Raw genomic sequence first — 25735 nt, 5'->3', positions numbered from 1 at the left:
AGGTTGTTACCGTCTGTACTCCACTGACTGGCGTCCTGCTTTAGTTGGCTGGTCTCTACAGCCTGGGCTATGGCATCGTTCAGCTGCTGCTCTGACACCTAAAGATACACACAGGCACATTGCATTTAACACACACACACTCACCACAAAAATCAACACTACACACATGTGCATCTGTACCACAGTAAACTAGTTTATTTAAGGCCAGACAGTGTGTGTACAGTATATTTTATATATTTTAATTTAACCTTTATTGAACTAGGCAAGGTCAGACAGGGTGTGTGTGTATATAAGGCCAGACAGAGTGTGTATAGAAGGTCAGACAGGGCGTGTATATAAGGTCAGCCAGGGTGTGTATATAAGGTTAGACAGGCTGTGTATATAAGGTCAGACAGGGTGTGTATATAAGGTCAGACAGGGTGTGTATATAAGGTCAGACAGAGTGTGTATAAGGTCAGACAGGGTGTGTATATAAGGTCCGACAGGGTGTGTATATAAGGTCAGACAGGGTGTGTATATAAGGTCAGACAGGGTGTGTATATAAGGTCAGACAGAGTGTGTATAAGGTCAGACAGGGTGTGTATATAAGGTCAGACAGGGTGTGTATATAAGGCCATACAGGGTGTGTATAGAAGGTCAGACAGGGTGTGTATATAAGGTCAGACAGGGTGTGTATAGAAGGTCAGACAGGGTGTGTGTATATAAGGCCATACAGGGTGTGTATATAAGGTCAGACAGGGTGTGTATATAAGGTCAGACAGGGTGTGTATAAGGTCAGACAGGGTGTGTATATAAGGCCAGACAGGGTGTGTATATAAGGCCATACAGGGTGTGTATATAAGGTCAGACAGGGTGTGTATATAAGGTCAGACAGGGTGTGTATAGAAGGTCAGACAGGGTGTGTATATAAGGCCATACAGGGTGTGTATATAAGGTCAGACAGGGTGTGTATATAAGGTCAGACAGGGTGTGTATATAAGGTCAGCCAGGGTGTGTATATAAGGTTAGACAGGCTGTGTATATAAGGTCAGACAGGGTGTGTGTATATAAGGCCATACAGGGTGTGTATATAAGGTCAGACAGGGTGTGTATATAAGGTCAGACAGGGTGTGTATATAAGGTCAGCCAGGGTGTGTATATAAGGTTAGACAGGCTGTGTATATAAGGTCAGACAGGGTGTGTATATAAGGTCAGCCAGGGTGTGTATATAAGGTTAGACAGGCTGTGTATATAAGGTCAGACAGGCTGTGTATGTAAGGTCAGACAGGGTGTGTATATAAGGTCAGACAGAGTGTGTATAAGGTCAGACAGGGTGTGTATATAAGGTCAGACAGAGTGTGTATAAGGTCAGACAGGGTGTGTATATAAGGTCAGACAGGGTGTGTATATAAGGTCAGACAGGGTGTGTATATAAGGTCAGACAGAGTGTGTATAAGGTCAGACAGAGTGTGTATAAGGTCAGACAGGGTGTGTATATAAGGTCAGACAGGGTGTGTGTGTATATAAGGTCAGACAGGGTGTGTATATAAGGTCAGACAGAGTGTGTATAAGGTCAGACAGGGTGTGTATATAAGGTCAGACAGAGTGTGTATAAGGTCAGACAGGGTGTGTATATAAGGTCAGACAGGGTGTGTATAAGGTCAGACAGGGTGTGTATATAAGGTCAGACAGGGTGTGTATATCAGGTTAAATGGGGTATTTACTTTGGGGTCAGGGTGTCGACTGATGATGATCTGGACTGGCCCGGGGGAGCACTGACTCAGAACCGTGTACACATCATTCAGTACCATGTTGTATACCACTGTGTTGTTGATCTCCATAATCTCATCTCCACATCTAGGAGAGGAAAGAGGGAGAGAGAGGGGAGGGGGAGATGGAGAGTGAGTGTGGAGATTAAAATACATTAACTGATTCAAGTTGAGCATATGCACATATGTGTCACCAATAAACTGCTCTGGATGAGTCAGTCTGCTAAATGACTAATGAAGAGCGGTTATGTAATGTCCTCTCCAGAGTCTCCTCGTTCACTCCCTCTCTCATGCATTGATATGCATTGGATTAGTGCAAGCTTGGCTGGAGGGAGTTTCCACGACATCGATTCCTTTCAAAATCCATGATAGTGAGGGCACAAGTGCACACTTGGTGGGAAGGTAAAGAATGGGACCACAGCCAGGGAGTAAGGAAGTTGGGAAGTGTACTGAGGTAAGAGACTCCTTTTCATGACAACGTGTGGAACGTTAGCACAAACAGACTGGTACCCAGGCTATGTGTATTCAGCATTTACAGAATGTTTGTTTAATCCTTACCTGAGTCTACTGTCCATGTGTGCCACCGACCCAGGGGACAGGGTGTGGATATAGACGCCACGGCAACCATCTCCAGACGGCACGCAACACAGCCCAATGCCCAGCCCCACACCAGCCTCTACACATGCACGCACGCACGCAGGCACACACACACACACACACACACACACACACACACACACACACACACACACACACACACACACACACACACACACACACACACACACACACACACACACACACACACACACACACAGGAAGACAGATAGGACATTGTGTATGTTAGATGCTCTAGGTCCAAGTCATAAGGCAACGTAGAACTTCTTATCTTTGACCCCTGACCTTTATGCAAGGTGATCTCCATCATGACACGATCTCGGGGTTTGGCCAAAGGTGGCTGAGGTACGGTGTTGGTGTGTGTGTTGGCTGTGGTGACACCACTGAGGTAATTGTAGTCCCCCATTTCAGTGCTGACCCTGGACATGCCAGTACTGGAGCTGAGAGAGCGAGACCGACACAGCTGTGCTACCGCTGCCTGGCCACAGAGGGCGCCGACACGCAGGCTGGTCCTCACCACCAGCGTCAGCAGACCCTTCTTTATCTGCTGTGGAGGGGAGAGGGAGAAGTAGAGTGGGAAGGAGAGGGAGAGAGAAAGGGGAAGGCGAGGGAGAAGGAGAAAGGGAGAAGTAGAGCAGGATGGAGAGGGAGAGAGGTAGAAGGAGAAGGCGAGGGAAAGGGAGAAGTAGAGTGGGAAGGAGAGGGAGAGAGGGAGGAGAAGGTGAGGGAGAAGGAGAGAGGGAGAAGTAGAGCAGGATGGAGAGGGAGAGAGGGAGAAGGAGAAGGCGAGGGAAAGGGAGAAGTAGAGCGGGAAGGAGAGGGAGAGAGGGAGAAGGAGAAGGCGAGGGAAAGGGAGAAGTAGAGCGGGAAGGAGAGGGAGAGAAGGAGGAGAAGGTGAGGGAGAAGGAGAGAGGGAGAAGTAGAGCAGGATGGAGAGGGAGAGAGGTAGAAGGAGAAGGCGAGGGAAAGGGAGAAGTAGAGTGGGAAGGAGAGGGAGAGAGGGAGAAGGAGAAGGCGAGGGAGGGAGGGAGGGGGAGAAGTAGAGCGGGAAGGAGAGGGAGAGAGGGAGGAGAAGGCGAGGGAGAGAGGGAGAAGTAGAGTGCGAGGGAGAGAGAGGATCATTCTGAATTTAGTCAATCAAGTGTGGTGCCTAGTTGGTACAAAATCCTGCAGTACCTGCGGCACTCCAGGAACAGGGTCGTCTACCCCTGTTCTACAATGTCTTCACTAATCAAAAGGGATCCTTTTAACTCCATCATGTTGTAATATGGCTGTAATAATGTTGTAATATGTCTGTAATAATGTTGTAATATGTCTGTAATAATGTTGTATTATGGCTGTAATAATGTTGTAATATGTCTGTAATAATGTATTATGGCTGTAATAATGTTGTAATATGTCTGTAATAATGTAATATGGCTGTAATAATGTTAAAATATGTCTGTAATAATGTATTATGGCTGTAATAATGTTGTATGATGGCTGTAATAATGTTGAATTATGGCTGTAATAATGTTGTATTATGGCTGTAATAATGTTGTAATATGTCTGTAATAATGTATTATGGCTGTAATAATGTTGTATGATGGCTGTAATAATGTTGTAATATGGCTGTAATAATGTTGTAATGTGGCTGTAATAATGTTGTAATGTGGCTGTAATAATGTTGTATTATGGCTGTAATAATGTTGTATGATGGCTGTAATAATGTTGTATTATGGCTGTAATAATGTTGTATTATGGCTGTAATAATGTTGTGTTATGTCTGTAATAATGTATTATGGCTGTAATAATGTTGTAATATGTATGTAATAATGTATTATGGCTGTAATAATGTTGTAATATGTCTGTAATAATGTAATATGGCTGTAATAATGTTGTAATAATGTATGGCTGTAATAATGTTGTATGATGGCTGTAATAATGTTGTATTATGGCTGTAATAATGTTGTATTATGGCTGTAATAATGTTGTATTATGTCTGTAATAATGTATTATGGCTGTAATAATGTTGTAATATGTATGTAATAATGTATTATGGCTGTAATAATGTTGTAATATGTCTGTAATAATGTAATATGGCTGTAATAATGTTAAAATATGTCTGTAATAATGTATTATGGCTGTAATAATGTTGTATGATGGCTGTAATAATGTTGTATTATGGCTGTAATAATGTTGTATTATGGCTGTAATAATGTTGTAATATGTCTGTAATAATGTATTATGGCTGTAATAATGTTGTATGATGGCTGTAATAATGTTGTAATATGGCTGTAATAATGTTGTAATGTGGCTGTAATAATGTTGTAATGTGGCTGTAATAATGTTGTATTATGGCTGTAATAATGTTGTATTATGGCTGTAATAATGTATTATGGCTGTAATAAAGTTGTAATATGGCTGTAATAATGTTGTAATATGGCTGTGATAATGTTGTATTATGGCTGTAATAATGTTGTATAATGGCTGTAATAATGTTGTATTATGGCTGTAATAATGTTGTAATATGGCTGTAATAATGTTGTAATATGGCTGTAATAATGTTGTAATATGGCTGTAATAATGTATTATGGCTGTAATAATGTTGTATTATGGCTGTAATAATGTTGTAATATGGCTGTAATAATGTTGTAATATGGCTGTAATAATGTTGTATTATGGCTGTAATAATGTTGTAATATGGCTGTAATAATGTTGTAATATGGCTGTAATAATGTTGTAATATGTCTGTGATAATGTATTATGGCTGTAATAATGTTGTAATATGGCTGTAATAATGTTGTATTATGGCTGTAATAATGTTGTAATATGGCTGTAATAATGTTGTATAATGGCTGTAATAATGTTGTATTATGGCTGTAATAATGTTGTAATATGGCTGTAATAAAGTTGTAATATGGCTGTAATAATGTTGTAATATGTCTGTAATAATGTATTATGGCTGTAATAATGTTGTATTATGGCTGGAATAATGTTGTATTATGGCTGGAATAATGTTGTATTATGGCTGTAATAATGTTGTATTATAGCTGTAATAATGTTGTAATAATGTTGTAATATGATGATTTGTTGTGGTGTTGCAGTCTTACTTTGAATCTCTGTAGTGCATCCTCATGAGTTAGTCCATGTAGAGACTCTCCATTCAACTCCAGGATCTCATCCCCTAAGAGACAGAGAGAGAGACAGAGAGAGAGAGACAGTGAGAGAGACAGAGACAGAGACAGAGAGAGAGAGAGAGAGAGAGAGAGAGAGAGAGAGAGAGAGAGAGAGAGAGAGAGAGAGAGAGAGAGAGATTTGTTTAGTTGACGTTGAGTGAGAGGTTATTTTCCTGACACCACATTCCAAGGGCCCTCGCCTCCTCCCTGTAGGCCTTCTCGTCGTTGTTGGTAATCAAGCCTACCACTGTAGTGTTGTTTGTAAACTTGATGACTGAGTTGGAGGCGTGTGTGGCCACACAGTCGTGGGTGAACAAGGAGTACAGGAGACGGCTGAGAACGCACCCTTGTGGGGCCCCAGTGTTGAGGATCAGCGGGGTGGAGATGTTGTTACCTACCCTTACCACCTGGGGGCGGCCCATCAGGAAGTCCAGGACCCAGTTGCACAGGGCGGGGTCGAGACCCAGGGTCTCGAGCTTAATGACGGGTTTGGAGGGTACTGGTGTTAAATGCTGAGCTGTAGTGATGAACAGCATTCTCACATAGGTATTCCTCTTGTCCAGATGGGTTAGGGCAGTGTGCAGTGTGATTGCGATTGTGTCGTCTGTGGACCTATTGGCGCGGTAAGCAAATTGGAGTGGGTCTAGGGTGTCAGGTAGGGTGGAGGTGATATGGTCCTTAACTAGTCTCTCAAAGCACTTCATGATGACGGAAGTGAGTGCTATGGGGCGGCTAATCTAGCCATATGCCATAGTGTATAGATCTAAGACAGTGGTCACCAACACTGGTCCAGCAGTCCAGGAAGGCTACAGGGTGTGTGTAGGCTTTTGTGTATGTTAGTGTTGGACTGAGATCAACTCTGTTGTTGTAGTACCATTTTAACAAAAGCAATGAGTCTCTCGTTCTCCTCTTACCCTCCTGTAGTCTGCCATCGGCAGCCGCGGCCCCTCCAGCGAAGATGGTCTTGACGTAGATACCCATGGGTCCGTACATGCTGTCCCTGCCCCCCACAATGCTGAACCCCAGACCCTGCATGGGACAATACAACAGTTAGGAGAGATTTGAAACTACAGATTGCACCTTTAAGGAGGAGTATTCTCCCCCTTTAAAGAGGTCATTTGTAGTTTCATTTCTGGTAACAAAAAATATTAACCCGGCCAATAGCACTGAGGGGGTGGGCTTAAATGTAACTAGGAGTTTTCCCATTAGGTTATATGGTCAGGGAAAACCCAGGGCCAAAGCAACAACTCATCACTAGTATGTTTAAAGATTGGATGCTACTCCATAGTACTCCATGGTAGGGCAAACAATGATGCTTTATTATGGATTAGCCTCAGGGCCACGGGCTGCGTTCATTCTCCTGGAGCAGATGTTCAAAAGTGCTGCATAATTACCTTGCCATGGCCCTTCATCAGCACGATGTTACAGATGATGAAGGCTTGGACGTTACTGCAGGAGTGGACCAGATGGGCGGAGCTAAGAGAGCGAGAGGGACGGGGAACGGGCTGGGGAGGGGGAGAAGAGGGAGGAGGGGGACAGACGGGAGACAACACCCTCAGTCAGGTTCCACACACACGTGAGGAGAGTCCTCACGCACACACACACATACATTGGTTTCACACACACACACACACACACACACACACACACACACACACACACACACACACACACACACACACACACACACACACACACACACACACACACACACACACACACACATTGGTTTCACACACACACACACACACACACACACACACACACACACACACACACACACACACACACACACACACACACACACACACACACACACACACACACACACACACACACATACATTGGTTTCACACACACACACACACACACACACACACACACACACACACACACACACACACTGGTTTCACACACACACATAGGTTTCACACACACACACACACACACACACACACACACACACACACACACACACACACACACACACACTGGTTTCACACACACACATTTTTCCTCACTCGCTAGCCAAGTTCTGCTAAGCAGGAAGAAGGCTGACAAATTGAGTTGACTAGTTCCAGATGCTTTTTGGAAGTGATTTCTACACCTGTTTTTAATCTCTCTTCTTTTCGTATTGTTCTGACGTTCTGAACAGAAATACATATTTTTCTCCTCTCTCTGTCTCACTCTGACGGTCTTTCACTGTATGAGCGAATTATTGAATTATGTCATGATTATAATGAAAAAAGAGGAAATAGTTTAGTCCCCTTCCAAGAACTTAATTGAATCGAAACGTTTAATCTTTTTTGAAAAGCCTGCTGTCTGCATGAGAACTCAAATTGAACAAACAGGGCAATGGGAGCAGCAGCTACCGTAGAAATCTCAGGAATGTAATAAGTCAGTACCAATCTGGATTCATTGTAATCAGAGCATTTGCAGGTACAGAAACTCTCAAGGCAGGTAGGCAGACAGGCGCACACACACACCTGGTTGGGGTTGTGAGGAAACTCCAGCTGCTGGGACTGGGACTTCCTGCTGCCAAAGAAACCGACGGTTCCGTGGGTGTTGCTCCCGCAAAGCTCAGGTGTCTTCAGGATAATGGTGTCCAGGTCTCCAATCCAGTATGGATGGACACCTGAGCACAATTCAATACAATGTCATGTGATTCAATACTATCCAGAGACCAAGCAAAAACCCCAGACACCAACTGTATGGAACCTGGGTTATCTGCTTCCCTCAATACCACATTAGCCCAGTGAGCTAAAGCCTACGACATACCCAGGTCAATTTAAAGCATCATTATATTTAGTCATTTCCAGAGTTTAGAAAACATCTGTACAGGATGTGACAAACTCAACATCCAGTTAGAGATGATGATGTCCTCATGTTCTTGTAGGAAAGGAAGGAAATCACTTAATAGTATCTAATGATGTACCACAGGAAACTCATGACAACTGCCTTACAGGCCCCATATTGGTGTGTGTGTGTGTGTGTGTGTGTGTGTGTGTGTGTGTGTGTGTGTGTGTGTGTGTGTGTGTGTGTGTGTGTGTGTGTGTGTGTGTGTGTGTGTGTGTGTGTGTGTGTGTGTGTGTGTGTGTGTGTGTGTGTGTGTGTGTGTGTGTGTGTGTGTGTGTGTGTGTGTGCGCACGTGTGTGTGTGCGCGTGCGTGTGCGTGTGTGTGTGTGTGGGTGTGTGTGTGTGCGCGCGCGCGTGTGTGTGTGTGTGCGTGTGCGCGCGCATGTGTGTGTGTGCGTGTGGGTGCGTGTGGGTGCGTGTGGGTGTGTGCGTGTGCGCGTGTGCGTGTGTGCGTGTGTGCGTGTGTGTGTGTGTATGTTACTGGTAGAGTTGGAGCGGGTCCTCTTGCAGACCGTCTGTCCCTGAAGACCAAGCCCTCTCCTCTCTGTGTCCCAACCTCTGTCCTCATTCACCTCTGGGATTGCCAGCTACAACACACCAGGGTGATGTTCATTAGGCACCAAACGGAGGAAAACACACTGAAACAGAGGCAGACTAGGCTCGTTGCCAGTCTGTTTCGCGTACATTCCACTCGTTGTACTCCATGTCCTGTGCTACCCTGGAGGAGTAGAATGTTGGCTTAACAGACTGGTGCCCAGACTAAGGATGGACTACCTGGACTTTTTGTTTTCTGTTTCAAAACGTTTTACAATGATGTGCCCTACTGAACTCAACCAAGGTATTCATCCACTCTTGGAGGGAAACTCTTGGACGTTCAAACAACAAATTTCAAAGTATAAGCATAAATATAATGAAGATACACAGAACCAAACAGGCTGTGAATGTTTATCAAGATGACTTAGAAGAGTCCTAATTGATACCTTGAGGTGGTTGTTGTTCCCAGTTTGTTCTGTCTCTGTGTAGTTGGTCACTGCCAGGGGGTCTGCCAGGCACAGGGGGGCCGAGTGCAGGGGGGCCAGGGTTAGACCTCCAGGGGACTGGGGCTGCTGCTCACATGTTGAGCTTTCCTACAAAAACACACAGAAAGGACTCAAAGTTGAATCGTTATGGAATTCAATGTTGTACAAGTGCCAATCTTTCTATGATTGGAGAGAATTATTTGGACTTATACTGATTGGGTAAGACACAGAATTATTCAAAATAAAACATGTGAATATAATATTTAAATGTTTGGAAGAAATTGGTGGAATTCAAATGAACTAATAAGCTACTATAATATCTAAAACTGCATTTTGCCATTGATTGCCTTTTTGGCTAATATCTGGAATATATTAGTTAATATATTTAAACACCTTCTCACTTCAGTTAGAGAAGTGTGGTTTGATTATTGAATTTCCTGTTTTCAATTTGTTCTCCATAACAACACATACTATTTCTCAGTGGTGTAAAGTACTTAAGTAAAAATACTTGAAAGTACTACTTAAGTCGTTTTTTGTGTATCTGTACTTTACTATTCATATTTTTGACAACTTTTACTTTTACTTCACTACATTCCTAAAGAAAATAATGTACTTTTTATTCCATACATTTTCACTGACAACAAAAAGTACTCATTTCACTTTGAATGCTTAGCAGGACAGGAAAATGGTCAAAGTGTTGGAGTGGGTCCCTGGCTATGTATTATGTATTATTTTGACACTTAAGTATATTTACTAGATGACTTTCACTTACTTGAGTCATTTTCTGTTAAGGTATCTTTACTTTTACTCAGGATTGGAAATTGGGTACTTTTTTCACCACTGCTATTTCTCTGCTAGAGGCAGGACAGAGTCTTATAGGAAAGATTTGAAGGAGACTGAAACAGTGTTCAAAACACAATCAGCTGAGTCCAAAGTTGTCACATGTTCTAGACATTCTGTCCCTCCCTTCTCTTCTTCTCTGACTGTATCGCCCTCTCTCTCTCTGTCTGTATCTCTCTTTCTCACTTGCTCTCTCTCTCACTCTCTCTCTCTCTCTCTCTCTCTCTCTCTCTCTCTCTCTCTCTCTCTCTCTCTCTCTCTCTCTCTCTCTCTCTCTCTCGCTCTCTCTTTCTCTCTCTCTTTCTCTCTCTCTCTCTCTCTCTCTCTCTCTCTCTCTCTCGCTCTCTCTCTCTCTCTCTCTCTTTCTCTCTCTCTCTCTCTCTTCTCTCTCTTCTCTCTCTCTCTCTCTCTCTCTCTCTCTCTCTCTCTCTCTCTCTCTCTCTCTCTCTCTCTCTCTCTCTTTTACTTTACTGACTTTATTGTATCCCATGGGGAAATTTTGCAGTCTCATGTACACGTTTAAAGTGGCGTTTAAAAAACAAAACAAATTGACAATACAACTTTCATAACAGTTACATACTAATGAAAAAGATTAGCCAGAACTCACACTCTATATCCATTCATGAGATATGACCCTACTGGGAAATGTTATCTCTCTCTCCCTTTTCACCAAATGGCCAACTGCAAAGTAAGTATCTCTTCCTATTCAATTTTTGTTTTGAGACTCTTTTCTACACTGTTCAGCCAAATGAGGATGGGCCCTCATCAATTTGATTGATTGATCATTTGGAACTGTCTCTGTCAATGTTACTACGCAGCTCTTTATCCCGCTCAAGTATACTGCATAGTGTCAGTGCAGTGACTGTGGCTAGGAAGGCTTTACTGCACTGAAGCAATGCAGATATTCTGCCCCACAGATTCCATCAGGGCCAAGTGTTGTCTGGGACCATTGTCTGGTGGGTGTAGGATGGGAATGTGGCTACAGCATGTGAAGAAATGCCAGACCCACACAGACTTAGTGGCTAGAGTGATGACGGAGAATAAACTACTGTAACACAGGTGGAGTGTCAAATCTGTATTATAGTGAGGGTCCAAAATGGTACCCTATTCTCTATATTGTCAATACTTTGGTAAAAAATCGTGAACTATACAGGGAATAGGGTGCCATTTGGGACTCAAAGGAACATATTATGGGATGTATTCATTTAGAATGGCCAGCATAGCAGTTGTCTATGGAAAAACTTGAATAGTCCCCAAGTGCAAACCTCTCCCACGGCATGGAACTCCAAGCAGGCTCAAAGTATTTGAAGTAAAACAAATACTATTTGAACCCATGTATGGTATGAAGTGCCAACATTTTAATTTTTTCTTCATTTCAGCAACAGAACAAGTGGGATGTGAGTGGTGCTACCTCACTGTAGGCTGTTATGTGGCTGTTCCTGGAGGCGGCCTGCCTCCCTCCCTCCCCCTCTGTCCTTGCAGCATGGCCGTTCTTGGCCTGCCTCTCCCCCTCTGTCCTGGCATGGCCGTTCAGAGGTGCAAGCTTGTCTGTACTCTGAAGGTAACTGCTCCAGGAGAGGCAGGAAGAAAGACACAGTTAAACAGAAGCTTTTCTCTGAGAACTAAACATAACAAAATAACCACTGTTGTTTGGCAGTGTGGGTGCATTAGCCAGTACACTTTGTCAATCTGCTGCATGCATACCCCAAACTGATGTACACAAGACTTGGTACGGCCATCATAGAAAAACCATGAATTGACAGGTATAATGCACTATGCTAACAGCCGTGTTGAATCAGTTCAAAATGTATTACATAGAAAGCCATAACATAATAATAATTAACCTGAAAGGGATACTTCTGGATTTTGTCCATGAGGCCCCTTATCCACCTCCCCAGAATCAGATGAACTCATGGATACCATCTGTATGTCTCTGTGTCCAGTATGAAGCATGCTAGTAGATGCCCATAGACTTCCAGTAACTGCACTAATGCTAGTTAGCATTGGCTCGCAAAAGTACCTCTAACTTCCTTCATGCTAGACACAGAGACATACAAATATTATTCATGAGTTTATCTGACTCTGGGGAAGTATGACCAAAGGTATGTGGACACCAGCTCGCTGAACATCTCATTACAAATTCATGGGCATTAATATAGAGTTGGTCCCCCCTTTGCTGCTATAACAGCCTCCCCACTTCTGGGTAGGTTTTCTATTAGATGTTGGAACATTGCATTGTTGGGACTTGCTTCCATTCAGCCACAACAGTATCAGTGAGTCCGGACACTAATGTTGGGCGATAAGGCCAGGCTCGCAGTCGGCGTTCCAATTCATCCCAAAGATGTTCGATGGGGTTGAGGGAAGGGTTCTGTGCAGACCAGTCAAGTTCTTCCACACGGATCTCGACAAACAATTTGTGAATGGACCAAGCTTTGTGCAAGGGGGCATTGTCATGATGAAACAGGAAAGGTCCTTCCCTAAATTGTTGCCACAACCTTGGAAGCACAGAATCGTCTAGAACAGTGGTTCCCAACCAGGGGTACTAGGTTTGGCCTATCCTCAGGGGTTACATGAGAAGACTCATGAGACCATAGGTCTACTGGTAAAATGCACATGAGGGGGTATTTCAGGGGCCTTCCAGGCAGAGCAAAATTCTGTTGATGGTACAGTAAGCAAAACAGTTGGGAACCACTGGCCTAGAATGTCATTGTATGCTGTAGCATTAAGATTTCCCTTCACTGGAACAAAGGAGCCTAGTCCAAACCATGAAACCCATTTCATGAAGCTCCTGACGAACAGTTATTGTGCTGACGTTGCTTCCCGAGGCAGTTTGGAACCAGGTAGTGAGTGTTGCAATCGAGGACAGATGATTTTTACGTGCTTGAGCACATGGTGGTCCCGTTATGTGAGCTTGTGTGGCCTACCGCTTTGCGGCTGAGCCGTTGTTGCTCCTAAACGTTTCCACTTCACAATAACAGCACTTACAGTTGACCGGGCAGCTCCAGCAGGGCAGAAATTTGACGAACTGACTTGTTGGAAAGATGGCATCCTATGACGGTGCCACGTTGAAAGTCTCTGAGCTCTTCAGTAAGGCCATTCTACTGCCAATGTCTATGGAAATTGCATGGCTGTGTGCTCGATTTTACTCACCTGTCAGCAACAGGTATGGCTAAAATAGCCAAATCCACTCATTTGAAGGGGTGTCCACATACTTTTGTATATATAGTGTATATAAAGAACCTCATTGATATAATCCCGACGTATCCCTTTAAGAAAACATTGTAAAGGCACAGACATGCTTACAACAAGTTATAGACCATTATAGCAGTCTGCTTATATCTGTATGGCTTGTTACCTGTGTCCATCCCCTCCTCCCTTCCTCCCTCGCTCCACACTGTGTTCTTTGTCCTCCATCTGGGGGCTGGTATCGCCAGTCTGTCGGCCCAGATCCTCCTCACCCGCCCCCGTCGTTACACACATCCTCCAGATACTGCTCTCCTGCACCAATAGGACAGATAGTTAGCACAAGGGGATATCTATGCAGGGGCCGTACTCTCCTGTGCCAATAGGACAGAGCGTTAGGACAAGGGGGTATCTATACAGGGACAGTACTCTCCTGCTCCAATACAGTCCCAGGAGAGATGAGGTTCCAACATGCTCAACTTTGTTTTCTTCAAATCAAATCAGATGTTATTCGTCACATGCGCCGAAAACAACAGGTGTAGACCTTACATTGAAATGCTAACTTACGAGCCACTAACCAACAATACAGTACAAATAAGAATAAGAAAGAAAAGTAATGAGCAATTAAAGAGCGGCAGTAAAATAACAATAGCGAGACTATATACAGGGGGGTACCGGTACAGAGTCAATGTGGAGACTATATACAGGGGGTACCGGTACAGAGTCAATGTGGAGACTATATACAGGGGGGTACCGGTACAGAGTCAATGTGGAGACTATATACAGGGGGTACCGGTACAGAGTCAATGTGGAGACTATATACAGGGGGTACCGGTACAGAGTCAATGTGGAGACTATATACAGGGGGTACCGGTACAGAGTCAATGTGGAGACTATATACAGGGGGTACCGGTACAGAGTCAATGTGGAGACTATATACAGGGGGTACCGGTCAATGTGGAGACTATATACAGGGGGTACCGGTACAGAGTCAATGTGGAGACTATATACAGGGGGTACCGGTACAGAGTCAATGTGGAGACTATATACTATATACAGGGGTACCGGTACAGAGTCAATGTGGAGACTATATACAGGGGGTACCGGTACAGAGTCAATGTGGAGACTATATACAGGGGGTACCGGTACAGAGTCAATGTGGAGACTATATACGGGGGGGTACCGGTACAGAGTCAATGTGGAGACTATATACAGGGGGGTACCGGTACAGAGTCAAGGTGGAGACTATATACAGGGGGTACCGTCAGTCAATGTGGAGACTATATACAGGGGGTACCGGTACAGAGTCAATGTGGAGACTATATACAGGGGGGTACCGGTACAGAGTCAATGTGGAGACTATATACAGGGGGTACCGGTACAGAGTCAATGTGGAGACTATATACAGGGGGGTACCGGTACAGAGTCAATGTGGAGACTATATACAGGGGGGTACCAGTACAGAGTCAATGTGCGGGGGCACCGGTTAGTCGAGGTAATTGAGGTACATGTAGGTAGAGTTATTAAAGTGACTATGCATAGATGATAACAACAGAGAGGAGCAGGTGTGTAAAAGGGGGGGTGGGGGCAATGCAAATAGTCTGGGTAGCCATTTGATTAGATGTTCAGGAGTCTTATGGCTTGGGGGTAGAAGCTGTTTAGAAACCTCTTGGACCAAGACTTGGCATTCCGGTACTGCTTGCAGTGCGGTAGCAGAAAGAACCGTCTATAACTAGGGTGGCTGACAATTTTTAGGGCCTTCCTCTGACACCGCCTGGTATAGAGGTCCTGGATGCAGGAAGCTTGGCCCCAGTGATGTACTGGGCCATATGCACTACCCTCTGTAGTGCCGTGCGGTCGGGGGCCGAACAGTTGCCATACCAGGCAGTGATGCAACCAGTCAGGATACTCTTGATGGTGCAGCTGTAGAACTTTTTGAGGATCTGAGGACCCATGCCAAGTCTTTTCAGTCTCCTGAGGGGGAATAGGTTTTGTTGTGACCTTTTCACGACTGTCTTGGTGTGCTTGGACCATGTTAGTTTGTTGGTGATGTGGACACCAAGGAACTTGAAGGTCTCAACCTGCTCCACTACAGCCCCATCGATGAGAATGGGGGCATGCTCGGCCCTCTTTTTCCTGTAGTCCAATATCATCTCTTTTGTCTTGATCACATTGAGGGAGAGGTTGTTGTCCTGGCACCACACAGCCAGGTCTCTGACCTCCTCCTTATAGGCTGTCTCGTCGTTGCCGGTGATCAGGCCTACCACTGTTGTGTCATCGGCAAACTTAATGAGGGTGTTGAAGTTGTGCCTGATCATGCAGTCATGAGTGAACAGGAAGTAGAGGAGGGGACTGAGCACACACCCCTGAGGGGCCCGTGTTGAGGATCACTGTGGCGGATGTGTTGTTACCTACCCTTACCACCTGGGGGCGGCCTGTCAGGAAGTCCAGGATCCAGTTGCAGAGGGAGGTGTTTAGTACCAGGGTCCTTAGCTTATTGATGAGCTTTGAGGGCACTATGGTGTTGAACGCTGAGCTGTAGTCAATTAATAGCATTCTCACATAGGTGCTCCTTTTGTCCAGGTGGGAAAGGGCAGTGTGGCGTGCAATAGACATTGCATCATCTGTGGATCTGTTGGGATGGTATGCAAATTGGAGTGGGTCTAGGGCTTCTGGGATAATGGTGTTGATGTGAGCCATGACCAACCTTTCAAAGCATTTCATGGCTACAGACGTGAGTGCTATGGGTTGGTAGTCATTAAGCAGGCTACCTTAGTGTTCTTGGGCACAGGGACTATGGTGGTCTGCTTAAAACATGCTGGTATTACAGACTCAGACAGGGAGAGGTTGAAAATGTCAGTGAAGACACTTGCCAGGTGGTCAGCGCATGCTCGCAGTACATGTCCTGGTAATCCGTCTGGCCCTGCGGCCTTGTGAATGTTGACCTGTTTAAAGGTCTTACTCACATCGGCTGTGGAGAGCATGAGCACACAGTCTTCCGGAACAGCTGGTACTCTCATGCATGTTTCAGTGTTATTTGCCTCGAAGAGAGCATAAAGGTAGTATACCTTTTCTGATAGGCTCGTGTCACTGGGCAGCTCTCGGCTGTGCTTCCCTTTGTAGTCTGTATGGTTTGCAAGTCCTGCCGCATCCGATGAGCGTCAGAGTCGGTGTAGCACGATTCGATATTTGTCCTGAATTGACGCTTTGCCTGTTTAACGGTTCGTCGTAGGACATAGCAGGATTTCTTATAAGCTTCCGGGTCTCGTTCCTTGAAAGCGGCAGCTCTAGCCTTTAGCTCACTGCTGATATTGCCTATCATCCATGGCTTCTGGTTGGGGTATGTACGTACGGTCACTGTGAGGATGACGTCATCGATGCACTTATTGATGAAGCCAATGACTGATGTGGTGTACTGTTCAATGCCATCGGAGCAATCCCAGAACATATTCCAGTCTGTGTGGGCAAAACAGCCATGTAGCTTAGCATCTGCTTCATCTGACCACTTTTTATTGATCGAGTCACTGGTGCTTCCTGTTTTCATTTTTGCCTGTAAGCAGGAATTAGGAGGATAGAATTATGGTCAGATTCGCCAAATGGAGGGCGAGGGAGAGTTGTCTATGTGTCTCTGTGTGTGGAGTAAAGGTGGTCCAGAGTTTTTTCCCTTTGGTTGCACATTTAACATGGTGATAGAAATTTGGTAAGACCGATTTTAGTTTCCCTGCATTAAAGTTGCCGGCCACTATGAGCACCGCCTCTGGGTGAGCGTTTTCCTGTTTGCTTATGACGGAATACAACTAATTGAGTGCGGTCTTAGTGTCAGCCTCAGTCTGTGCTGGTATGTAGACAGCTACGAAAAACACAGATAGAAACTCTCTAGGAAGATGGTGTGGTCTACAGTTTATCATGAGATACTCTGCCTCAGACGAGCAAAACCTCGAGACTTCCTTAGATATCCTGCACGAGCTGTTATTTACAAGAATACATAGTCCGCCTCCCCTTGTCTTACCAGACGCCATTGTTCTATCCTGCCGATACAGCATATAACCAGCCAGCTATATGTTGATAATGTTGTCGTTCAGCCACGACTCCGTGAAGCATAAAGATATTACAGTTTTGAATGTCCCATTGCTAGTTTAATCTTCCACGTAGGTCATCTATTTTATTTTCCAAAGATTGCACGTTTGCTAGCAGAATGGAAGGCAGTGGTGGTTTTTTCAAACGCCTACAAATTCTCAGAAGGCAGCCTGCCCTCTGGCGCAAATGACGGGGATTTGGGCCTGTTCCCGGGAAAGCTGTATATCATTCGCGTTGGGCTTGTCAGACTCGTTAAAGGAAAAATAGGATTCTGCCGGATCATTGTGAGTAATCGCCGTTCTGATGTCCAGAAGTTATTTTTGGTCATAAGAGACGATAGCAGCAACATTATTTACAAATTAAGGTACAAAATAAGTTACAAACAACACAAAGAAACAAACAAAAAAACACAATTGGATAGGAACACGTAAAACGTCAGCCTACTTCTCCGGCGCCATTCATTAGACAAGGGTGTTATAAGTATGTGAAAAGGCACTCAGTTGATGAAGCTGCATTATGCTGATTTGAATGGTTCATATGGATGGTTTCAACATATTCCGATAGCATAAAATATGTTTGTTCAGAGAGTAAAACCAGGGAAGTTGGGGATGGATCTTCAAATGGGTTAAGGCAACACATTGCCTGGAACAAAGCTAATTTGACCATTAGGGCCACCGTACAACTTTAGGGACACTATACATATACTGCATATGTATATAGCAGCTCAGAGAAGGAGTGCTGATCTAAGATCAGGTCACCCCTATCTGTATTATCTTATTCATCGTGATCTAAAAGGCAAAGCTGATCCTAAATCAGCTCTCCTACTCTGAGACGTGAGATACATATGGCACCCCTGGCCTTTTCTTACACCAACACAGTCCAGTCCAGCAGAGCTAACACAAGGGCACCTCTATGCAGGGTTATAAAAGCCAGCTTTATGACCAAATCAAGACCTTGAGTTAACGGGTTGACAGCTTCAGAACAAATAGCAGAGTAGTAGAGCGTTTATAGGTCTATGAACTGTACCACAGTGTGTGTAAGTTAACTTTATGAGACAACCACTAGTGTGTTTAGGCTCCTTTTTAAAGAGAACCACATGATTAACTTAAATCTAACAAGACATTGTCGTTATGAAATGCAGGAGCCATGTTTGGAACCATAGTAAAGGTATTGCCCCACACCCACCAAGGCTTCACAGTGTTTGAGGTAAAATGCTGTAGTCTGACTGTGGGGTGCAGTGAGTCTGGGCTGGTGGGTAAAACTGTAACCTGCAGCACAATGAACCCCCTCTTTATATCCCCTTCAATGTTTCTCCTTCTTCCATTATATATCTCCTTCTTCCATTATATATCTCTATCTGAATACAAAGAACAACCCAGAGGTATTAAACACACATTCTAATGTGGCACAGGATAGAAATACAAAACAATGTAAAAATACAGTGAACGTCTGCTCAATGTTTGTTTCAAATGTGATATTTTTCCATATATCTGAATGTCTGTTATCGACTGTCCTGTGACATAGCCTTCTGTCAGCTCAGAGTAGCAGGATTGGGCTCAATTCCATTTCTCCTAGGCCAGTTCAGGGGTTGATTTGAAAAGGAATCAATACTTTTTTTCTATGTGAACTTCTCAATGAATTTGTGACCAGTTGGACACTAACAAGTGCTCTCCTCTGTCTCACCCACCAGGTGTGTCTTGTCATAATCAACAGTAGCATTTTTGTATGACAGTTTTTATATGACAGCCTTCCATTTCAGTATCAACAAGAATTATTAATGAGTTGACATGGAATCCACCTAACGTTGATGAGTAGAGTTCATTCATGAACTTTAGAGTAACCTTGGGGTTCTCTCTGAATGTACATAGGATCACATTGTCTTGTGACATAGTCCTCATTTTATCCTAATGATGAAGTAAGTAGTGTTCATTCATTCATGAACTCTGATTTATGTTCTGCTACTGAACACTGCTTCCTGACATCAATCTGACTGAAGGTTGGCCTGAACAGAATCAGTCTGCTATGGAACACTACTTCCTGACATCAATCTGACTGAAGGTTGGCCTGAACAGAATCAGTCTGCTACAGAACACTACTTCCTGACATCAATCTGACTGAAGGTTGGCCTGAACAGAATCAGTCTGCTACAGAACACTACTTCCTGACATCAATCTGACTGAAGGTTGGCCTGAACAGAATCAGTCTGCTACAGAACACTACTTCCTGACATCAATCTGACTGAAGGTTGGCCTGAATAGAATCAGTCTGCTACAGAACACTACTTCCTGACATCAATCTGACTGAAGGTTGGCCTGAATAGAATCAGTCTGCTATGGAACACTACTTCCTGACATCAATCTGACTGAAGGTTGGCCTGAATAGAATCAGTCTGCTACAGAACACTACTTCCTGACATCAATCTGACTGAAGGTTGGCCTGAACAGAATCAGTCTGCTACAGAACACTACTTCCTGACATCAATCTGACTGAAGGTTGGCCTGAATCAATCTGACTGAATCAGTCTGCTATGGAACACTACTTCCTGACATCAATCTGACTGAAGGTTGGCCTGAACAGAATCAGTCTGCTATGGAACACTACTTCCTGACATCAATCTGACTGAAGGTTGGCCTGAACAGAATCAGTCTGCTATGGAACACTACTTCCTGACATCAATCTGACTGAAGGTTGGCCTGAACAGAATCAGTCTGCTATGGAACACTACTTCCTGACATCAATCTGACTGAAGGTTGGCCTGAATAGAATCAGTCTGCTACACTTCCTGAACACTACTTCCTGACATCAATCTGACTGAAGGTTGGCCTGAATAGAATCAGTCTGCTATGGAACACTACTTCCTGACATCAATCTGACTGAAGGTTGGCCTGAACAGAATCAGTCTGCTACAGAACACTACTTCCTGACATCAATCTGACTGAAGGTTGGCCTGAACAGAATCAGTCTGCTAAGGTTGGCAGAACACTACTTCCTGACATCAATCTGACTGAAGGTTGGCCTGAACAGAATCAGTCTGCTACAGAACACTACTTCCTGACATCAATCTGACTGAAGGTTGGCCTGAACAGAATCAGTCTGCTATGGAACACTACTTCCTGACATCAATCTGACTGAAGGTTGGCCTGAACAGAATCAGTCTGCTACAGAACACTACTTCCTGACATCAATCTGACTGAAGGTTGGCCTGAACAGAATCAGTCTGCTATGGAACACTACTTCCTGACATCAATCTGACTGAAGGTTGGCCTGAACAGAATCAGTCTGCTACAGAACACTACTTCCTGACATCAATCTGACTGAAGGTTGGCCTGAATAGAATCAGTCTGCTATGGAACACTACTTCCTGACATCAATCTGACTGAAGGTTGGCCTGAACAGAATCAGTCTGCTATGGAACACTACTTCCTGACATCAATCTGACTGAAGGTTGGCCTGAACAGAATCAGTCTGCTACAGAACACTACTTCCTGACATCAATCTGACTGAAGGTTGGCCTGAACAGAATCAGTCTGCTACAGAACACTACTTCCTGACATCAATCTGACTGAAGGTTGGCCTGAATAGAATCAGTCTGCAATCTGACTGAAGGTTGGCCTGAACAGAACACTGCTACACTACTCCTGACATCAATCTGACTGAAGGTTGGCCTGAACAGAATCAGTCTGCTATGGAACACTACTTCCTGACATCAATCTGACTGAAGGTTGGCCTGAACAGAATCAGTCTGCTACAGAACACTACTTCCTGACATCAATCTGACTGAAGGTTGGCCTGAACAGAATCAGTCTGCTATGGAACACTACTTCCTGACATCAATCTGACTGAAGGTTGGCCTGAACAGAATCAGTCTGCTATGGAACACTACTTCCTGACATCAATCTGACTGAAGGTTGGCCTGAACAGAATCAGTCTGCTACAGAACACTACTTCCTGACATCAATCTGACTGAAGGTTGGCCTGAACAGAATCAGTCTGCTATGGAACACTACTTCCTGACATCAATCTGACTGAAGGTTGGCCTGAATAGAATCAGTCTGCTAGTCTGCTAGAACACTACTTCCTGACATCAATCTGACTGAAGGTTGGCCTGAATAGAATCAGTCTGCTACAGAACACTACTTCCTGACATCAATCTGACTGAAGGTTGGCCTGAATAGAATCAGTCTGCTATGGAACACTACTTCCTGACATCAATCTGACTGAAGGTTGGCCTGAACAGAATCAGTCTGCTACAGAACACTACTTCCTGACATCAATCTGACTGAAGGTTGGCCTGAATAGAATCAGTCTGCTATGGAACACTACTTCCTGACATCAATCTGACTGAAGGTTGGCCTGAACAGAATCAGTCTGCTATGGAACACTACTTCCTGACATCAATCTGACTGAAGGTTGGCCTGAATAGAATCAGTCTGCTACAGAACACTACTTCCTGACATCAATCTGACTGAAGGTTGGCCTGAATAGAATCAGTCTGCTACAGAACACTACTTCCTGACATCAATCTGACTGAAGGTTGGCCTGAATAGAATCAGTCTGCTATGGAACAGTACTTTCTGACGTCAATCTGACTGAAGGTTGGCCTGAATAGAATCAGCCAGGTGAGTTCCCAGCTACTGACAGACGTGAGGCTTTTATCTTATAACACATAGCTAGGAGGAAGACTAACAGACCAGTCATAACCTCAAATAGGGGAGGGATGCAGGAACGATGGGTGCATTTATTCATTATTTGAACATGGCCACATTGTCCCGAGGCCCTATGACATCAGTGCAATGTCCTCATAGCCTTGTGTTAGCAAGTTAACATGTCTCTACTTCCACTATGGCCTAATGCCTCTCTCAATCCCCTGGTTCACAACAAACAATGTCTTTGTGTGTGAGTTAAACAGGCCCAACAGCAGCACTCAGCCCTCTGACACACAGGCCATGTGATTGCTGTTATGCATTTGCACAAGAAACACAGTCCAGACAGAGATGACTAGACGAACACATTCCAGCCTACATTATGGGCAGGACCAGAGTTCTTCATACTCTGGACTCAATCTTCAGATACAATACTGTGTTGTATATTTTTTCTCCTAAATGCTTTTCATATTGAGACGAAACCTAACTTGAGATCGACATGCATTATTCATTTCCCCCTCACAAATCTCCCATTGCCTTCAATGCATGATTTTTGAGAATGTCCATGTTTCAAGTGAGTATCAGACCCCTTTTGAGCAACTAACACTCTCTACCAACCACACATAACAAGAAGGAAGTCATATGCTTTTGAAGGCCGGAGTAGCAGTGACAGCCTGAACACTCAACATGTACGGTATGAACACGGTATGCTAATCCATCTTGATGCCTAGCTGTCAGCTGAGAAAGGATCTACATGTCTGACCAATACACTGCCTGGGGGACTGACATACATGTATTGTTTTTCCAGATTCATTAAGACTTCTTATCATAGTTCTCCTAGTTAAGTAATACTGTGTTTGATGTGCATTAACAATTATTATGTGCATAAAAAAATCTTTTCACATTATTTCTACAAATGCATTGATAAAAGCAGCAAAGATAGCACTTAGTGCATAACAGTCAACATTCAGGACCAGGAGACATACATTGTTAATGCCACTTTGCAAACAGCAACCCTGTTGGCTTAGCGCCACATTATGATGTAGTATATTACTGAAATGTCCAAACAAAACGCCATAATGTGATAAGAAAATAACCCCCATTCATACCTTGATACTGAAGGACCTCCTCATATTCCTCTTGTGTTCTCCTGTAGCCCTGAGTGTGTTGGTGGCCCCTATGGGTGGCTGTGTAGATGCCTGCATAGTTCCTCCACTCTCCTGGGGTCCTTCCTGGATCTTCTTCCGGGACCTCTCCACCTCCCTGTTCCCCTTCCCATCTCTCCCCAAGCCCCCGTCTCCCTTCCAGGCCTCCCCTGGCGGCCTCTCTTCGGGGCTGGTGCAGTCATCACTGGCTCTGGAGTGACAGAGGATCAGGGACCTGGAGGGAGGAAGAAGAAGAAGAAGAAAGAAGAAGAAGAAGAAGAAGAAGAAGAAGAAGAAGAAGTAAAGGGGAAAGGAAAAGGTCAACCGTTGCTACTGTACCCAGTATTCCAACCAAAAAGGCATTAGGCACCCAGCGAGGCTGTCCTGTAATTCTGCTACACGTTGGCTTTAACCAAATCAACCAGCCTGACGAGCTGTGTGCTACAAACAGATTCCATACCTGGAGAGCATGGCTAGCTTCTTGGAGCGGTGGCTGTGGCTAGTGTTGGTGTTGTTGGTCTTCCCAGAGTCCCTGCCTCGCCTCTCCATCCTCCGAGCTGCTGCCGTGCTGGCTTTCCTCTTCTGGTAGGAGTATCTCTGGGGCATGGCCGTTAGAGTGTGTGTGTGTGCTGCGTGTGTGTGTGTGTGTGGTGCTAACACACTCTCACACACACTCCTCCCAGCCGGCACACAGGCTAATGGAGAGGGACACTGCAGGGAAATTCTAAAATTCAATTAGGAAGCCTGTCTGTGAATGTGTATGTGTACGTGTGTATGTGTGTGTCTGCGTGCGTCTGTGTGTGTGTGTGTGTGTGTGTGTTCGTGCGTCTGTGTGCTTGTGTGTGTCATAAGTGTTCTGAGAATCTGCTGAAGCAATAGTGTTGTTAGAGATAAGAGATCTTTTCTTCCCTGAATATGACTCCTAACATTCACACTGCACACACTGCACACACATGCACGTGCAAACACAGACACGCATTAATATACACACGTGCACACACATGCACACACGTGCACACATGGGCATGGACACACACACCAAAGCTCCTTCCCACGGGATTTGAGGTCACAGATACCATGAACTTACAGTAACTACACTAAAGGAGATCTGCACTGCGATTGATCTGGGCTCACAAAGTGCCTCCCAATTGGCCTTATGAGCCCTGGTGACAAGCAGTGTACTAAATAGAGAATAGGGTGCCATTTGGAGTGCACACCTTAGAATGGGGAAACCCCTACATAATAAAGTAAACAAACCAATACACATTTCAACTGATGCAGCTGCTACTGTTTATTATCTACCCTGTTGTCTAGTCACCTTATTCCTACACTCTTAGAAAAAACGAGTTCCAAAAGGGTTCTTCGGCTGTCCTCATAGGAGTACCCTTTTTTGTTCCAGGTAGAACCCTTTTGGGTTTCATGTAGAACCCTCTGGAACCAAAAATAGTTCTTCAAAGGGTTGTCCTCTGGGGACAGTCAAAGAACCCTTTAAGGTTCTAGATAGCACCTCTTTCTAAGAGTGTGGTTACATGTACAGTATCAGTCAAAAGTTTGGACACAGCTACTCATCAAGGGTTTTTCTTAATTTTTACTATTTTCTAATGAACCGTTGTAATGATGACCCGTCGTTTCTTTGTGTTTATTAGAGCTGTTCTTGCCATAATATGGACCTGGTCTTTTACCAAATATGGCTGTTTTATGTTTTTATAGAATTATAGTCCGGTAGTAATACTAGTGGAGAGTATTATTAGTATTAGAAGTATAGTCCAGTAGTAATAATAGTGGAGAGTATTATTAGTTTTAGAAGTATAGTCCAGTAGTATAATAGTAGAGGGTATTATTAGTATTAGAAGTATAGTCCAGTAGTATAATAGTAGAGGGTATTATTAGTTTTAGAAGTTTAGTCCAGTAGTAGTAGTAAGAGTTGGAAGTTGGTGTGTCTGTCACACTAATAGTAGAAGTGAAGGTCTCCTGACTAACTGCTTCTCTCTCACTATAACAGAGCTATATGATGACCCTGCATATGCATTATAGATGTTGCTTTAAATGGATCTTTGTTTCACTCAAGTCAGAAACACTTATCTAAGTATACAGCAGTCTACATACAGCGGGCTACATACAGCAGTCTACATACAGAGGGCTACATACAGGCTACATACAGCAGGCAACATACAGCAGGCAACATACAGAAGGCTACATACATTAGGCTACATACAGCAGTCTACTTACAGCGGGCTACATACAGCAGTCTACATACAGCGGGCTACATATAGCAGGCTACATACAGCAGGCTACATACAGCAGGCTACATACAGCAGTCTACATACAGCAGGCACATACAGAAGGCTACATACAGCAGGCTACATACAGCAGGCTACATACAGCAGGCTACATACAGCAGGCTACATACATTGTGTACTGAGATATAACATTGTGTAAAACAAATAT

The 25735-nt window shown here is 44.2% G+C and overlaps 1 protein-coding gene across 1 annotated transcript in view; it reads right to left on the bottom strand.

The window, feature by feature from the left end:
* il16 (interleukin 16) overlaps positions 1–25430 on the bottom strand; it is a 27939-nt gene extending 2509 nt beyond the window's left edge. Inside the window, exons 1-14 of the mRNA XM_064984386.1 lie at positions 23748–25430; positions 23252–23522; positions 13595–13737; positions 11651–11804; positions 9361–9507; positions 8862–8967; positions 8011–8159; positions 6919–7029; positions 6439–6553; positions 5459–5532; positions 2652–2913; positions 2307–2424; positions 1704–1836; positions 11–98 (exon numbers count right to left, since the gene is read on the bottom strand). Coding sequence (XP_064840458.1) covers positions 11–98; positions 1704–1836; positions 2307–2424; positions 2652–2913; positions 5459–5532; positions 6439–6553; positions 6919–7029; positions 8011–8159; positions 8862–8967; positions 9361–9507; positions 11651–11804; positions 13595–13737; positions 23252–23522; positions 23748–23893 — 2017 coding nt within the window. The 5' untranslated portion in view covers positions 23894–25430. The remainder of the gene's footprint in view (positions 1–10; positions 99–1703; positions 1837–2306; positions 2425–2651; positions 2914–5458; positions 5533–6438; positions 6554–6918; positions 7030–8010; positions 8160–8861; positions 8968–9360; positions 9508–11650; positions 11805–13594; positions 13738–23251; positions 23523–23747) is intronic.
* Between the last annotated feature and the right edge of the window lie 305 nt (positions 25431–25735).

Source organism: Oncorhynchus masou, chromosome 2 (genome assembly GCF_036934945.1).
Source record: "Oncorhynchus masou masou isolate Uvic2021 chromosome 2, UVic_Omas_1.1, whole genome shotgun sequence".
Taxonomy (NCBI): Eukaryota; Metazoa; Chordata; class Actinopteri; order Salmoniformes; family Salmonidae; genus Oncorhynchus; species Oncorhynchus masou.
Note: the sequence above shows the minus strand (reverse complement) of the source record. Positions and strands in the feature narration are given on the sequence as shown.